The 14,688-nt window shown below is 36.1% G+C and overlaps 3 protein-coding genes across 4 annotated transcripts; 2 read left to right on the forward strand and 1 right to left on the reverse strand.

The window, feature by feature from the left end:
- The first annotated feature begins 1,405 nt into the window (after positions 1 to 1,405).
- Positions 1,406 to 6,344, forward strand: LOC110878736. Of its 2 annotated transcripts, XM_022127092.2 has the most exons (7): positions 1,408 to 1,665; positions 3,146 to 3,172; positions 3,658 to 3,756; positions 3,977 to 4,235; positions 4,478 to 4,787; positions 5,105 to 5,159; positions 6,005 to 6,344. In XM_022127092.2, the coding sequence occupies exons 1-7, from the start codon at positions 1,519 to 1,521 to the stop codon at positions 6,077 to 6,079; spliced, it is 972 nt and encodes a 323-aa protein (XP_021982784.1). In that variant the 5' UTR covers positions 1,408 to 1,518; the 3' UTR covers positions 6,080 to 6,344. The 2 variants fall into 2 exon arrangements, with proteins under 2 accessions (XP_035833488.1, XP_021982784.1); XM_035977595.1 differs by lacking the exon at positions 3,146 to 3,172 and having other exon boundaries at positions 1,406 to 1,665.
- A 114-nt stretch (positions 6,345 to 6,458) lies between these two features.
- Positions 6,459 to 9,333, forward strand: LOC110878735 (protein IQ-DOMAIN 31). The gene is made up of 4 exons (XM_022127091.2): positions 6,459 to 7,707; positions 8,240 to 8,467; positions 8,688 to 9,047; positions 9,128 to 9,333. The coding sequence occupies exons 1-4, from the start codon at positions 7,327 to 7,329 to the stop codon at positions 9,146 to 9,148; spliced, it is 990 nt and encodes a 329-aa protein (XP_021982783.1). The 5' UTR covers positions 6,459 to 7,326; the 3' UTR covers positions 9,149 to 9,333.
- A 2-nt stretch (positions 9,334 to 9,335) lies between these two features.
- On the reverse strand, positions 9,336 to 14,476 carry LOC110878734 (SAL1 phosphatase). Its single transcript, XM_022127090.2, has 8 exons — positions 14,173 to 14,476; positions 13,151 to 13,226; positions 12,429 to 12,502; positions 12,136 to 12,341; positions 10,977 to 11,190; positions 10,784 to 10,882; positions 10,100 to 10,253; positions 9,336 to 9,756 (listed from the first exon to the last, which is right to left on the reverse strand). Exons 1-8 carry the CDS (start codon positions 14,446 to 14,448, stop codon positions 9,590 to 9,592), a joined length of 1,266 nt encoding a protein of 421 aa, XP_021982782.1. The 5' UTR covers positions 14,449 to 14,476; the 3' UTR covers positions 9,336 to 9,589.
- Positions 14,477 to 14,688: the final 212 nt, after the last annotated feature.

Consider the following 14,688-nt stretch of genomic DNA (forward strand, 5'->3'; position numbering starts at 1 on the left):
GTGTCAAAACTGTCCATTAGTTGATCAAATATGAGTGTCCAACCCTAACTTCCCACCATCATTTATCTCTAACTAAACATTTTCTTAAATCATTCCCAACTGCATTGTTCTCACCTTCAACTAATGGCTTTTATTTATGGCATAATGGATCATCTTTGGAGGGTCTAATGTGTAACTTTTGAGAAAGTTCAAGGGCTGGTCTATTGTTGCTTCTTCAGTACAAATGCACCCCTCCTCCTCTTAAGGTTGTAGACACAATTGATTGCATCCCTTCACCTGCTCCAATGCGCACAAATCCTCTCTCGTTGCTGTAGGTTCAAGTCTCGTCTGCAGTAAAATTACTATGGGCGGGGGACGAGTTGTCATCGTCATCTACGTTCCTTGACGTGGTTGCCCTTTTGCCATTGGCCTTACCTGGTGATCGGGCTTTTGGTGGTCGTTAAAAAACATATGAAAATAATGGTTTTTATTTTTTCTTTAAATTAAATTTTGTAATTTTGATCACCAATTATCTATGGTATTACATCATTATGAACAGTTTCATGTATAAAATTTTTTGACACATAACCAAACTCTTTGAGAAGCAAGAAATATCACGTCCCATGATCTATTAGAATAAGATTAACGTTTATACAACTTTGTAATCAACTTGAGATTGTTTCTAGGTGGTTGTGTTTCTCTATCAAAGATATCTTATTTATAAAGTTGTGCCTAACAAACTATACATACCAGTTGACGGTAAACCGAAGGCTAGGGGTGTTCAAAACTATCCGTATCCGAAAATCCGATCCGAAATATCCGATATCCGAATCCGAAATATCCGAAAAATCGGATATCCGAAATTCGGATATCCGAATTTTTCGGATTCGGATTCGGATAGTGATTTTCAAAATTTTCGGATATTTCGGATATCCGAAATATCCGAAAATTTAATTTTCATTTTTTTCGGATATCCGAATATCCGAAAATATCCGAAGTATCCGAAAATATCCGAAAATATCCGAAAAATATCCGAAAAAATATCCGAAATATCCAAAAAATATTCGAAAACTTATATTCGGATATCCGAAACTATCCAAAATATCCGTTTCCAAATATGAAAAAGTAATAAAAAAATAAAAATTAAATAAAAAGTTTGATTTTCGGATATCCGATTCACTATCCGAAATTTCGGATACGGATTCGGATAGTGAAATGTGGTATCCGAAAATTTCGGATATCCGAATTTTCGGATATCCGGTTTTGAACACCCCTACCGAAGGCAATCAATCGAACAATATATCCATTCAAAGACACCTTACAAATACACATAACATGTAATTATTTTATATGTTTTTGTAATTACTAGTCAATCACACCTTACCAAATTCAAAAAAGAAAAAAAATATATATAAATAAAGGGACCATAGTAATAACCATTTGTCCTTGTTGCTCACGTTTCCTCTCCCGAACAAGAACGTCGAGGTTGTTGCGGCCGCCGTTGATTTGCTCCGACAATAATATTTCCCCAAACACAGAATGCAAATTCTAGTAGCCAAGTGCAATCTACACAACTTTCACCGCATTCAATCAACAACCCCTTTTATTTCATCATCTTTTGTAGCTTATTTTCGATCCACCCCCACATCCTCCGAGAAATGGGAGAACAAATGGTTCAAGTCGCCGGTCAGTTTTCCCATCATAAGTTCTATAATTATTTTTCCCTTTTGTGAAATCTTGATTAATTGCTTTGTAACATTGTTAATTTGTAACCCCTCATCATTGGCAAAAAAAAGTTTGCAACTTTGAGGTCCAATGGATTCAATTTGATATTCAGACTGTTATGAATTTGATTTTCCAGCTAAAATGTTTATTATAGCATTGGGTATTGTTATAGTAGTGAGATTTTATGGAATGAAATCAATAGATTAAGCCAATGATCTCTAGATCAAGCGGTGGAAGGCTTGCATTTCTCCCGGGAGATGCAGGTTCAACTCCCACTTGGTGCAGAGTGAGGCACTAGTGGGCAATGATAGGAGACCCAGGGAAACCTGGGTTGGATCCTTGAGCCAAACGGGTTTTACCGGTAGTTTCACCGTCGTGCCTATGGGCAGGTGGGTTACCGGGTTTTCCCCGGAACTGGTGGTGGACTCAGGTTACTCTCGGAGTACTCCGTTTGTCCAGTGGGTGCCCCGAGAGTGCTCGGGATTGATTCTCTTGGCCGTTCAAAAAAAAAAAAATCAATATATTAAATATTTTTTTATGAAAACAATGAGCTATGAGCATATAGGTGATTGTAGGTTGAAAGTTCTTTTTTTTTGAACTCAGATGGTGCAGTTTTGTATGTGGTGGAGAGTAGAGATTAATTTTGAGTTGTATAAGCTTTAGTATGTTATATAAGCTCAATATGCATCTTTTGGGATAATTTGGCGACATAGCGAAAGTTGAACGGTCGAACTGGATTGTGAAGTTTAGATTAAATTGTATGATTGGTTTTGAAAACGCGTGCCTAATGTGCGAGGCACACAGAAAAGCGCCTGGGGTCTTGACTCTTGAGGCGGGCGTCTCATGTAAGTCTGAGTCAAAGTTGGTCATATTTGGTCAAAGTTAGGGTTTGTCGGAGTCGGAGACTGATATATAAAAACAACCAAAAAGATGAAGAAATTATTAAACGTGTGCTTGATATGTATAACAGACGAGAGAGAGAGAGAGAGGCAACTTCTCGTTGTAAATTAAGCTTATCTTGGTGTACATAGCGTCCGCTCACACCTTGTACCTCGGCTTTTGGACCTAAAGGCCTTGGAGTGTCTCATGCCTTTATAAACCAAGATCGTATGTATGATTGTTTATGCATGTGTGTTTTAAGACTTGCCACATTATGTTTGTAGTTTGACTAATTCGATAAGGAATAATAATGCCTGCATGGGGATATAATAAAATAGAGAATGCTTATGTTTTAGACTGCAGGAATAGGAGATGATGTGCTTGGTTTAGGTACTAATGTTCAAGAAAAAACATATGTAGTTAAAGGAATAGGAGATGTTTCAAAATGCGATGGTTTTTGTTATTTAAGGACCTGTATCTATACATGCTTACTATTTTCTTGTGCTGTTTCTGTGAAAGTAAAAGTATTCACTTATGTAAATACAAATGTTTGTTGATGCAGGATTTTGGAGATGCAAAGCCATCTAAGGTATATTTTTTTGAATTTCAAACTTCATTAAAGTTTAAAATACAAAGAAAGTCCCTTAACGTGCGAAGCGTACGCGGCCACCAAATAACGTGCGTAATTATGTATATAACACGCGTAATTAGGTTTTACTCATGCGTGAAATTTTTTTGTCCATGCGTGATTTTGTGTTTCAACCTATGCGTGATTTTTTTTACCACATGCGTAATTAGGGGTTACTTATGCGTGATTTCTGTGTTTTGTTCATGCATGATTTTGTGTTTAACCTATGCATGAATAGGGTTTGAATTTTATAACATACGTAATTTAGTCACGTACGCTTCGCACGTTAAGGGGCTATTGTACGTTAACCTATATATATAGGGGAGGTTCTATTCAGAAGCCACATTAATACGAGAAGAGTGAGAAGAAGATAAATAATTCATTTTTCAATATAATAATTCCTGTTTAATGGGCGGTATAAACGCTAATATTTTTTTTTCTGGCAGACATTTATTAGATACAGAACTCGGCAAAAACGTGCTGATGCAAAGAAAGCTTTGAACGATATCTACTTCGGAAGTGGGAGCTCCAAATTTACACTTGAGGTAGTCTTTCACTTCGCCTGTTTCAATCCAGGCCTTCGTTTTATACTTCATTACAGTTAACAAACATTTTATGCATACAAAAACTCGTCACCCTTATATAACATATGTTAGTTTGATTTTTTTTTTTTTTTTTTTTTTTTTTTTTTTTTTTGTCATGATTCAATCACCTGGTTCTGAAGTTTTGATTTGAGTGTTTTCTTCATTTTTTTTAATAACCTAGGGTGAATATTTGAAAAAGCGATGGACAAAAAGTTGGGATGACGATCCAACAGAACACAAAAACCGAAGGGACCCGTCAGCTCGAAGATGCTGGGATGATGATCCAACAGAACACAAAAACAGAAGAGAACCGTATGCTCGAAGATGGGATGACGATCCAACAGAACGCAAAAACATGAGGGACCCGCGAAGATGGGATGACGATCCAACAGAAAACAGAAACAGAAGGGACAGTAAAGCTCATCAAAAAAGAAAGAAAAGTAATATTCATGGCTTGGCGCCTTTTCTCCTTATATTATTTTAGAGTCGATGCTTATTATGCTTTATTTAAATGTTAATCAAATCCAACCTACGTATGCTACTGAGTCTCCTAGGGTCCAATAAGTCGAACGTCGCCCTAATCAAATGCAGAAGAGTTCTGTAGTCATTTTTCTGTGTCATTATTAATATAATTTAGTTTTGTAATCACATTTGACAAAATAAATATTAACATGCTGTACAGATAAGTGGAAAAGAGCAAACGATTTTGAAGAATTTGATGATGACGATGAGGATGATCCTGAGAAGCATTTCCAGGCAACATTTGGAAATCGACGGTATTTTTGGTCTTTTAAGTCGTGGGAAGAGTCTTTTTCACAAAGTAAAAAATCTGGATGCAAGTATTCAAATACCAGAAATAAATGGAGGACTGTGAGTGATGATGATGAGTCCTCAGAAGATGATGATTCCTATGTTGTTGGTTCACATTCCGATAGAGTAGCACTTGGTTTGCCGACAAACGGTCCGTTAAAGATCGAGGAAGTAAAAAACGCGTAAGTTCATGTTTATCTTAGTTTTGTCTATAACATTATAAAAAAAGCAAGAAATTATCATTTTTGCGATACAAAATGTTAGCTTTCAAAACTAGTGAGTGATCTTTTGACAAGTTGGGTTGACATGAAACTCTTTTTGTCGAAAAAGTCTTTAATTTTATTGTAAATAATTAATTTGTTATATATGATCTCATAAATTATATTATTTCCTGTTTGACAACAACAACAACAACAACAACAATCATCTAATTCTATTATAAATACTTAGTTTGGTAATTCGCTCGTATAACCTGTGAGGTCTATCTTTCCTGTTTCAGTTTTCGCCTTTCCGCTCTGAAGTGGCACCCTGATAAACATCAAGGTCCATCACAGGTTAGTTTCTACTTATATTTGGAGTTTAGTATTTAATACTTCAAGTCGGTTTTTGAGGTGAGTTTAAGATCGGGTTTAATGGGCACCCCAATGAGTAATGTTTTAAGTTTTACCACACAACCCACGGGTACACGACAGGTAAGGGACGGGACACATTGCCGTTTAACTGCTATTACACCTTTAACCCTTTCTTTATTGGTCCTGCTTTCGCACCAAAACGATGCTTATTAACGCACTCGATAGCTTCTGCATTTTCAACAAACCAATAACACTTAAAAATGGGAAAAATTACAAGTTTTGTCCTTTATCTTTATACCACTTTTCAGGCGGTGTCCTTTTTAACGAATGTTGATAGGCGGTGTCCTTTACTAGGTATTTTGTTGCAAGTTTAGTCCTTTACACCCAACCCAGTTAAAAAACCCTGTTAATTGTTGGGTGTAAAGGGCTAAACTTGCAACAAAATACCTAGGTAAAGGACTAAACTTGCAACAAAATACCTAGTAAAGGACACCGCCTGTCAACAATTAACATGGTTTTTTAACTGGGTTGGGTGTAAAGGACTAAACTTGCAACAAAATACCTAGTAAAGGACACCGCCTGTCAACATTCGTTAAAAAGGACACCGCCTGAAAAGTGGTATAAAGATAAAGGACAAAACTTGTAATTTTTCCCTTAAAAATGATACTTTTGTTGAAAAGTAAAGGCTAGTCTACCTCAAAAGTCAAACCATAACACCTGAGATTAAAAGTCAACTCTCGGAACTGCAAATTTGACTAAGATATGTTCAAGCATATCAACTTATTGATGATTTTAAAATCCTCATGATGAAAACCTTGTTTGTGCAGGCAATAGCCGAAGAGAAATTCAAACTTTGTGCAAGCGCGTACAAGTCGTTGTGCAACGCGCTCTCACAGGTTTAGTCGTTTTACCAATTAATATACAGTCGTAAAGATGGTTTTCACGCCCATCAGAATTCAAAGGTAGGAGCGGTTTTTTTTGGTTTTTCTGCATTTGCACGAGGCGTAAATATAACAACCAAGTATTGATGTGACTTAGTTTCTGATCAGAACGATTATGCGTATGAGTTTGATAACATGATCGCGTATACTTATTTAAAAACTATTTTTTGGACTTTGGTTTATATATAGGATTAAGAATCATTACCCAAAACTGAATTTTTATTCATGGCTCTTGTATGAACATGTTACAAAACTGAATATTTTGGTTGATTGGAATAAACTACAAACAAATCATGTTGAATAAAAAGCTGAAAAGCATACAATTATATATCATGTTGAATACAGTTTCTTTGAATTTAAAGGTTATATATGGATCATTAACTTTTACAATCTTAACCTTGTTGTTTAGAAACCTAGATAAAAGGGCAAAAGCAAAACTAAATAACTATTCTAAAATCAAACTCATAGATGTATGCAACTAAAACAATAAGCTCAAACTGTAAAATCGGACCAAAACTAGTCTGTTGGTAACAGTTTAGTTTCGTTTTATTTTCAACTTTTTGGTTTGTTTTGGTTTTACTTTTCAACAATTTGTTATCGGTTTATAATTTTATATTAGTCAAAAACCATTATTCACGGTGTGACCTAAAAACCGTTAAAACAAGACCCTATATAGTTTAACGTAATTTTCTTAACGCTCGTAAAAATAAAATGTCAAGAAACCATAAGAAAATTTACAAAATCTACCCTCTATTTGGAATCATTTAAAAAATATGATAAAAAATTTTATTTTATTTTATTAAACTAGCTAGTGCTGGAAATTGAAGAAAAGTGTTTGTTAAGTGTCATTTGGCACAAGTAGAGGAGTCAATGCAGGCTTCTGCCTACAAACAATTCAAATGTTTCTTATTTTATTCCATCTTTAAAATGGTCAACGAAACACGAAAGCTCTTAATTTTGTTCAGGTTTTTCTTGTTTTTTTTTTAAATAAAAAAACAATTTTGAATATGAGTTGTACATAAAAAAAAGACACTGTTCTTTAATCCAATATAAATATATATAGTTGTTTCTAAATAAGTTATTACAGGCTTAACATAAAGTTTAATCCACATGTCACAAGTTACATAGATTATCTTATTAAAAATATTCTTAGTTATATATATGAAGACTCATCACACATCTATTTTCACAACTTCCATTTGGCTGTTATGGGCAAGGCAAGTAGATGGATCAGAAACTTGTTGCTAGGCAAAAAGGAGGACAAAATTAACAACGGCGATCACGGTGGTGGCGCGATTATACCGTCGTCTCCACCACCCGTCACTGCCATCATACCGACAACTCCACGGAGGCGATGGAGCTTTAGAAGAACAAATAGCACACAAAAACTAGTAGTCAATCACAAGAGCAGCCGATCATTTGATTCTATCATGAACTCTCAGTTATTATCGCAAGCGTTGTTTGACTACGCGATTCAGCACCAAAGCCACACCACTAAGCTGGTGGTTACACCCACCACAACAAGAGTATCGAGTGTAGTTGCGGTCAATGCTGCAACCAAGATTCAAGCGGCTTTTCGTTCTTATTTGGTAACTATTTTGATCCGTGGTTGTGTGTCAAAACCATGTTTGTTGATCGTTTTTTTAGAAAGGTGGCAAAATAGGCGGGTTGATAACAAGTTAAAACGGATAGTTTATAAAGGAAAAAAAAACTTTGCAAAAATTATATTTTTGAAAAAACTATTTGTATGCCTAGTGTGAGCAGTCTCTGACCGCGGTTTAATATTTTTACACTCCAAAACTGATCTAATTAAGTCAGTGGAGATTGGATGAGCCAAAACCGGGGCTCTGACGATGGGTTCATCTTTTGCGGGTGATTCTTTCATCGCAGATCACGGGCTTAAGTAGTTGAACCCAGAGTTAGTTGGCCCGGTTTTGTAGAAATATAAATGTAAATAAAACAAATATTAGTCATACTCATTGTCACTTGTCATTCGTCTAACCTATTTTTTTTTTCATTTTACATGTTTTACTCGTTATAGATTACAATAACTGAAATAGACCCACAAATGAGTAAACGAAATGTACACTTTTCTTTTTGTAATGAATCTGACATTTTCAGGCACGAAAGGCGTTGTACGCTTTACGTGGGCTAGTGAAGCTACAAGCGCTAGTTCGGGGTCATTTGGTGCGAAAACGCACGACAGTAATGGTTAGATGCATGAGTGCACTCGTCGCCATTCAAGTTAGAGCTCGCTTTCAAAGGATTCAAATGGTTGACAATGCGGGTTCCACTAGTAAGCAAGGATTTGTGATGGGTGATGAGCGTCGTCTAAGTGCACCACAATTGGTATGCCCTCTCTTATGTCGAAACATAATCTAAATTGACCTATTCATAACTAAACAAATACGTTAAAAAGAACTACAACATAATCTAATCTTAACTTTCAAATTACATTTCGTCGTTAAAGTTTCTAGTTTTGGTCGCTAAATCCATTTGGATTTGAACAAAGAGACAAGATAGAACATTTTGTCGTTAAAAGTGCTCATCTGGTCACTAATATTTGCAGGATTACAAGGATAAATCGGGCCAATTCGGAAGCAAACCTAGTCGACAGTCATCTAGAAGATTCTCGATAGATTCGTCATCATTGACAAGTGAAAAATCAACGAGATCGCATAGCAAGCCAGTCGATGAGCTTGTTGGATCATCACAAACAAGTACACCGCATAATGAACCAAATTACATGACCAAAACGGAGTCTTCAAGAGCGAAAGCACGGTCACATAGCGCACCAAGGCAACGACCCACAAAACAAAAACGTGAAAATAGGCGAACTTCATCACAATCGAGCAACGATTTCGAATTTGACTCAGCCAGTACTTGTACCAATGGTTCATCTTATTATACAACTCTTTACGAGTACGAGGTTAGCACATCTTACTTAACATACATTTTCGGATTTCACCTTCCTTGTGCACTCAAAATTCTAACATTATTTCGCAACAGATGGCTCAAAATTCATATTAAACTAAGACGGGCCAACGGAACCAACGTACTAATGACACCGAGAGAAACCCGACTAAAGAAAGCTGTTTATACACCGAATGAGTTAGGCTTCTATGATGTATTTTCTTATTTCTTTTCAGTTGCATACTTAAACTTCTACACACTATAAATAAATGGCCAGTTACGGTCGCATTCTTACTGGTTCATGTTGCAATCCAATTAGAACTCATAAACATACACCTTCTGGCTCTTGTGGAGCAATATCTCACATTGATACATGATAGGACGCGATTGGCACATAGCAACACACTTTTCGACATCAGCACAAAATGTCGAATTCTACAACATATGATCCCAGAAACATGAACAAAAGCAAGAGTGTGTTTTGGAAACTAATAATGCATACAACAGAAATAGCAAAGCAAATTTATTTTCTTTTATTAAAAAAAAACAAGAAATTTGTTAGAGTGATGGCAATACTTCTTCTTTGAGAGAATCTTGAACTGCCTTCAACAGTGCCGGCATCAGTTTCCGGTTGGTAACGATGATGCCTGTATCCAGATCCAGATATCTTCCTTTCGAAAAGTCTAAGGGCTCCCCTGCAGCATCCGTGGCAACACCCCCGGCTTCTAAAATTTTCAAAAAGGAAATAAAAAAAGAGTTAACTACACAAATAGTCCTTGTGGTTTGTCAAAAGTAATACATTTATGATCTAACTATAAAGTGTTGCATGTCTGAGATCTGGAGTTGTTATATTGTAACATAAGTGAGGTGTCAACACTAACTTCCGTTAAAAATGGTTATCTTTTATAAAATGACTATTTTACCCTATAACTATAAAAATTGATAAAAGAGAAACATAATTTGACATCACTCCTACAGAACTATACTTGCGTTTTTTTTTTTTTTTTTTTTTTTTTAAATCGGTGATAAGAATACAGTTAAGGGCAAATAATAGGAATTGTAGGATACCTGCAACAACAATGTATCCAGCAGCATGATCCCATATCTTCTCACGATATCCTTTATTCGGAAACCTTAAATATATCGCACCGTCTCCTCGTGACAACGCACCGTATTTTGCCTGGCTGTCTATTCTAACTGGTGGGGCTTTAACCCCCAATTTCTACAACCAAAACAAAGCATCGTTTCGTCACACCATTCCACACAAACAAATGTTAGTCAGTGCTTTCTTAAACGGTTAAAACCGGCCAAACCAATGTAAATCGTCCGGTTTGAAATTTATACAGTTCAGTCCATCGTTTATGGTTAAACAGTTCAGCCAACGATTTGGAACTTGAAACACGACGTTTCACCTTTATCATTTATTTATTTTGGAATTTGCAGTTATATATTATATTCATATACCATCCTTATAATACCCAACCAACCCAACCGGTTTGATTTGCCTTATTCTGAAACTGTAGTTAATTGTTCGGCCAAGAATTTTCATCAAAACCAGCCGAACCTCATCTCTAACGAGTTAGTTTGACCATCGCATCACTTTTTTCCCAGCAAAAAAGTTCACAATTACCGACATATTTGATATAACATTATCAAAACAAGGATGGACAGCCCATTTCACTTTCTTCTTTGGTCAACTAATATCATTTTGCTCATCATTAAGAAGAGCAAAGTCATAAAAGAAGGTACCACCTTTGCTATAGATCCCGATAAACTGTGGGACGAATGTGCGGCCTCATATGATTCAAAGAATGAAGCTTCTTCAGGATTCTCCGTGTTGCTAACATGCACCTGCGGTGTAAACAAAACACTCGTCTTTCAATTATACCGCACAACCTTCAACCAATTAGACAAGCACAATGGTATGGGAGTTAAGTTGTTGTACCTTTACGGGTGGTGAGCCATCAAGGGACTCCATGTACGTTCCACAAGACAATTGTGCAGAGAACAAACAACCTGCTGATGCCTTATTAAGAGCAGTTTGATTTGCGCTAGCGATTGATTCCAGTGGGAGATTTGGACATGCAAGGACACCTAATACGACTTTCCCTTCGTCTAGCAGACCTAATGCTATAGCGTATTGGTCACCCCTCAAAAACCTGCATCCACAAACACTCAAAACTTTAGCTTTATGGATATAGGGGAAAGTTATTGTAAAAATAAACTTAACGTACAAAACATACGAATTGCATGAAAAGGAAAAAGTAGGCGGTGGCATTTCTGTAATTATCAGTAACTATCAAAGTTACTCTACAAATGTACCTGTAGAGTAATTTTGATCTTTTGTAGAGTAATTTTGTTCTTGTAGGGTAATTATCAACCCCCCCCCCCCCCCCCAGAGTAATTTTGATCTTTTGTAGAGTAATTTTGGTCTTGTAGGGTAATTATCAAAATTACACTAACCCCCCCCCCCCCCCCCCCCCAACACCCCCACACCCAAACCCCACACACACACACCCAAACTAAAAGCTAAAAACTAAACCATAAAGCTAAACTCCATAACTAAATGCTAACAAAATTACTCTACAAGATCAAAATTACTCTACAGTTTTTGGGGGGTTAGTTGAAATTTTGATAATTACCCTACAAGACCAAAATTACTTTACAAAATCAAAATTACTCTACAGTTTTTTGATAAACTTGCAGGGTAATTTTGAATCACTTGTAAAAGTAATTTTGCTGCAGAGTAATTTTACAAAATTACTCTACAAAAGATCAAAATTACTCTACAAGAGTAATTTTGATAGTTACTCATAATTACAAACATGACACCGTGTTTTTTTATCTTTTCCTTCAGTTCGTATGTTTAGTACGTTTAGTTTATTTGTATTTGATCTTTATCCTATGAATATAATATAAATTTCATCAAGTTTGAGCATGTAACCAAATGTAAATATGACACATTGAAGCATAAAAAGATTATGGTTACAAAGAAACCTTTTCCAACATATAAACTGCAATGCTTTTCATTGTTGGATGGATGTTCATTATATGGAAATTTCATGCTAAACAAGACGTAAAAGTGAAAGAAAGGAAAATAATACCCTTTAGTACCGTCAATAGGATCCAAAACCCAGTGTTGGCCATTAGGGCCTCCTTCAGACATACCGCTATCAATAATAGTAAGTACATCCCCTTCAGATAAAGGAGACACCTTGTAACTTCCATCGTTAGCAATCGTATCATTTACTAATTTTGTGATACGTTGAAGGGTTTCTTGAGATTCTTCTTTTCTAAGATCTCCCGAGTCCTACAAAGGATTAACACCGTTGAATTTGACCAAAATGGAAGATGATGATAATGAGATCAAAGTGAAACAAATCAGGTTGAAAATTACTTCCTCTGCCACTAGTGAGAATGCCTGATCAGGAAGTTCTTTCTGAAGTACAAAGCTCACAAGAACTTGGGACCCTGAGAATCAGATTAGAGTGTATCAAATATTCAAAGTATAGATGAATAAAAGCTAACACTTTATTTAAGTTTTATAACCTGGTAAAATAAATGAAATTAAATAAAAAAACAGAGGGAGCACCGAGCACCTATGATGGAACATGTTCGGTATATTTTTTGTGACAATTCAAAAAGGAAACTCATTTCCTTATTCTGAGACAGGGAGTGTACTTATGAAGTTATGAACGGATCAATTCCTGTTATGCTTTATCCCCAAACAGGTCAAATGCGTAAAATAAAATATATTAGCTCTAGAAAATGGGCCGAACAGGTTGAAAGTAGCCCAGATTGAAGTTTTAACATGTAAAACCTCCAAAACATTTTACTCGAAAACTGAACTATTATTAAAATAAAATAAATTTTGTAATCAGATTTGATACGCTAAACAAGTATAAAAGATTTAACAATTTTGAAGAAAACGTGTTCCTGGTCAACCCAGATGTACCAAAAAAAATTACTTGATTTTGAGTTTTCGACCCAGACTGCAAATTTTAGTCCCTTTAGTTTTAGAGATCACATTTTTCAACCATGAGGCGATTACCATCTAAGTGTATCATGTATGCTCTATATCACATTAAATAAAAAAACATAAAAAGCTTGGGAGCATACCATAATCAGCCACTGTGACGGGGCTTTTATCAGATTTCGAATGAACATCAGATTGCAGCAGTCCTTTTTGAACATTCTACATAATAAACAAGTATCAACCATAGTATCCAAGAGCCATTAAGTAATGCAACCCTAAATTCGACTTCTTTCAACAACGCGTTACGGTTTTCATCATAAAACTGTCAAAGTATGAAGCAGAGAGACCCAAAAACATGTTCCTAAACTAGTATTTCTTTGAGCACTAATTCGTATAAAACTATATCCTTAACATCATAACAGTGTTCCATCTAAAGGGAGGAATGTGTATTACCATCGTAAACGGAATCAGATTTAAATTCACATAATCAGATATAAAAAATTAGGGACCGACCAGTAAGTAATACTACATTTCCTCCAAACCTGATTATTTTGACAGTTGACACTAATAACCATGAAACCATAATCACATTTCAAGAAGACTTAAGGCATTCACATTTGAGCTTTACTATTGTATTACTGTCTGTGAGTGTGTAAACAACCAAGTGTTTGTGAGTAGGATGATAGTAAAAATAATAAGAGTTTAAAGAAGAAAATGGTGGCCAATGACCTCTAGCTCAAGTGGTAGGAGGACTTGTGTTCTTTGAAGACTCAAGTTCAATTCCCATTTGGTGCAGAAAAGGAGTGAGACACTGGTGGGCAGTGACAGGAGACCCGGGTTAACCTGGGTTCGATTCTTGAGCCAAACGGGATTTACCGGTAATTTACCATGGTGCCTACGGGCTGGTGGGTTACTGGGTTTTCCCGGAATTGGTGGTGGACGACTCGGGTTACTCTCGGAGTACTCCGTTTGTCCAGTGGGTGCCCGAGAGTGCTCGGGATTGATTTGTTGGCCGTTCAAAAAAAGAAGAAAATGGTGTTTTTTGGGGGGAAATTTCATGTTTGTTTCCTACCTGTACTTTACTCTTGAACCCTAATGATAGGCTAGTAAACAACCACATACATACGATTGAATTAGACATGAGAAGAGGTTAATAAGTAGCTACCTGACATAGTCTCGCAGCAAGGGAAGCAGCTTTCTTGGCAGCAACGAGTTGTTTATCATAAGACATTGTTATTGATGAATTAGCAGCTGCTGCTGATGATGAAGAAGATGAAGATGAATTAAGTGATGATGATGATAGGATTGGGGAGTATGATGATGATTTGAGTGAGAAGAGGGTGAAGAGGGGTTTTGGGGATAAAAATGGTTTAGGGTTTGATATGGATGGAGTTAGGTGAACCAGTCGAGAGACTGCTGTTATAGAGGATGACATTGCCATTATCAAGCCCCACCTCTAGATTTATGAATGAATGATTACTTCCTTTCTAAAAACAAAAACCAAAAACATGATTTTTTTTTTTTTTTCAAATAGATATAGGTAGGTGTGGATAAAAAAAAATAACTCTAAAGTTTAACTTGTAACCACGTGATATCGGGATTAACCTGCGTTCCTAATTTGAAAATCCCGCTACATAAGTCCACATAGTTTCCATTTCGTTACACTATGAGTTCTTCTGTG

The sequence above is a fragment of the Helianthus annuus genome, chromosome 9 (genome assembly GCF_002127325.2).
Source record: "Helianthus annuus cultivar XRQ/B chromosome 9, HanXRQr2.0-SUNRISE, whole genome shotgun sequence".
NCBI classification, from domain to species: domain Eukaryota; kingdom Viridiplantae; phylum Streptophyta; class Magnoliopsida; order Asterales; family Asteraceae; genus Helianthus; species Helianthus annuus.

Bases quoted from the DNA above. Each gene is read 5' to 3' on its own strand.
- LOC110878736 (XM_022127092.2), top strand. From the start codon at position 1,519: ATGCAAATTCTAGTAGCCAAGTGCAATCTACACAACTTTCACCGCATT. The intron at 1,666-3,145 runs GTCAGTTTTCCC...TTGTTGATGCAG, and splicing joins ACAAATGGTTCAAGTCGCCG to GATTTTGGAGATGCAAAGCC. The intron at 5,160-6,004 runs GTTAGTTTCTAC...TTGTTTGTGCAG, and splicing joins AACATCAAGGTCCATCACAG to GCAATAGCCGAAGAGAAATT.
- LOC110878735 (XM_022127091.2), top strand. From the start codon at position 7,327: ATGGGCAAGGCAAGTAGATGGATCAGAAACTTGTTGCTAGGCAAAAAG. The intron at 7,708-8,239 runs GTAACTATTTTG...TGACATTTTCAG, and splicing joins CGGCTTTTCGTTCTTATTTG to GCACGAAAGGCGTTGTACGC. The intron at 8,468-8,687 runs GTATGCCCTCTC...TAATATTTGCAG, and splicing joins GTCTAAGTGCACCACAATTG to GATTACAAGGATAAATCGGG.
- LOC110878734 (XM_022127090.2), bottom strand. From the start codon at position 14,448: ATGGCAATGTCATCCTCTATAACAGCAGTCTCTCGACTGGTTCACCTA. The intron at 11,191-12,135 runs GTATTATTTTCC...TTGTGGATGCAG, and splicing joins CCTATTGACGGTACTAAAGG to GTTTTTGAGGGGTGACCAAT. The intron at 10,254-10,783 runs GTGGTACCTTCT...TTTTGGTTGTAG, and splicing joins TATCGGGATCTATAGCAAAG to AAATTGGGGGTTAAAGCCCC.